Source organism: Charadrius vociferus, unplaced genomic scaffold (genome assembly GCF_000708025.1).
Source record: "Charadrius vociferus isolate BGI_N301 unplaced genomic scaffold, ASM70802v2 scaffold38, whole genome shotgun sequence".
Classification (NCBI taxonomy): Eukaryota; Metazoa; Chordata; class Aves; order Charadriiformes; family Charadriidae; genus Charadrius; species Charadrius vociferus.
In genome coordinates, this window is record NW_009650176.1 from 930005 (window position 1) to 931633 (window position 1629).

At 46.0% G+C, this 1629-nt stretch overlaps 1 protein-coding gene across 1 annotated transcript in view; it reads left to right on the forward strand.

Moving 5' to 3' along the window:
- Nucleotides 1-313: 313 nt before the first annotated feature.
- BNIP3 (BCL2/adenovirus E1B 19kDa interacting protein 3) overlaps nt 314-1629 on the forward strand; it is an 8233-nt gene continuing 6917 nt past the window's right edge. The window contains exon 1 of the mRNA XM_009892741.1: nt 314-359. Coding sequence (XP_009891043.1) covers nt 314-359 — 46 coding nt within the window. The remainder of the gene's footprint in view (nt 360-1629) is intronic.

The following is a 1629-nucleotide window of genomic DNA, read 5'->3' on the forward strand; positions in this document are numbered from 1 at the left end:
GCTGCCTCGGTGCCTCTGCCCTGCCCGGGCCGGCTTCCCTCCGTTAGTGCCTGACCGCCCCGCAGCCTGGTCGCTGCGTGCTACGCCGCCTGGAGCTTCCTAATAAGGCTGAGAAATTAAGGCTCGGGTGTAAGAACAGGTCAAAGTTAACAGTTTCACGGTATGCCGGTTTTGTAGCTGAACTGCCAGGTGCGGCTCGATTAACGTAGATCCTCATGAGATCCGTGGGCTGGGGTAAATAAAAACCTTCCCCCGCCGAAAGAAGCCGTCTGTGGGCGGTTTGGGACGTGCCGTCGGGGAGAGGTGAGGGTCGATGGCCGCGTCGCGCCTTCCGCAGAAGTCAGAAGCGAATTCCCCGTGTCAGTGGAAATCTGCGTGCGGTTACCTGTTGAATTGTGTGACTTCCATAGTGATTTTAGCACCTTAAGGAGGCACTCTCAACTTGCTGTGGAATTTTGCTTTTTTGTTTCCAGTTTTGAAAGCTCTATATTAAGAAAATAAGATTTCCAGAGGTCATTGAATACCTTTTTTAATGCTAAAGTGTACTCCCATGGAACATGTCCTGGGCTGGAACAGCGTATAAGATCATTCCGTTCAAAAATCCTGAGCCACGGCTTAGTGTGGTCAGTTTGCATTGCCACGTTACACGTGCTCTTATCTATTTATATTTCAAACTTCATAAAAAAAATACAGGATCTTTTATCCTTAAATGATAGTATAACAACACATTCCTCGTGCACTAGCACAGCCTTGCTCTCAAGAGTGTCTAAAAGAAAAAAAAAAAAGGCCAGGGGGGATGTGTAAAACACATGTACTGTGGTCCTTCTGTTACAATCTTAATCTTCTCCGTGTTTTATCATGCGTTCACCACGTAAGTAAAAAATCCAGTAAGATTTCAGTAGATAGTGTGAGTTTGCTGTGGGGAGCGGTTATGTTTGCCCGTGGTAGATGGCTGTTGAAAGGTGAGCCCGGCTCAAATAGTGCGTATCTTTACGGGAGCAAATAGGTTCTGACCACGTATACAGATCACTAGCGCAGCCCGCGCAGCGTGGAGTTGCTCTGCTTTCGTAGGGAGGGGAGCAGAAGCTGAGGCAGGCAGGCCAGGAGCTGGCTGACGGCAAGGTAGCTGGAGCCAGAGCTCCGGTTGGACACTGTCTTAATTTAAACTTCAGTGGTTGTGATAGTTCTTTGCTAACAACTTGGGCTTTCATAAACTTGGAGGGTAGGGAAAAGTTTGTCTGGGTATAAACACATACCACATGTGGTCACATGGAGGGGGAAAAAAACAAACAAAAACAACAAAACAGTTGTGAAGTAAAAGAGACTATCCAGAAAAAAAATCTTTCTTCAAAACTCAGTCGCCCGGTATGTTTCGGTTCAAAAGATTTTGTGGTCACCTGGCTTTTTAGAAGAGTGAGATTAACATCATGAGTGCAGATGAAGCAGTTTGGCTTTTTGCTGCTTTCATTTAATTTATGAACCTTCATTCTCTTCACAACTGGAATATCTTTCTTCATTTGGTGCTTCTGTTTCACATTAGATCTCTGCATTGGCTTCTCCCCTTCCGCATATTTCTAAAACTGCTCCTTTATCCCTTTTGCTGTTCTCCTGAACGTGGCTTACTTCCTG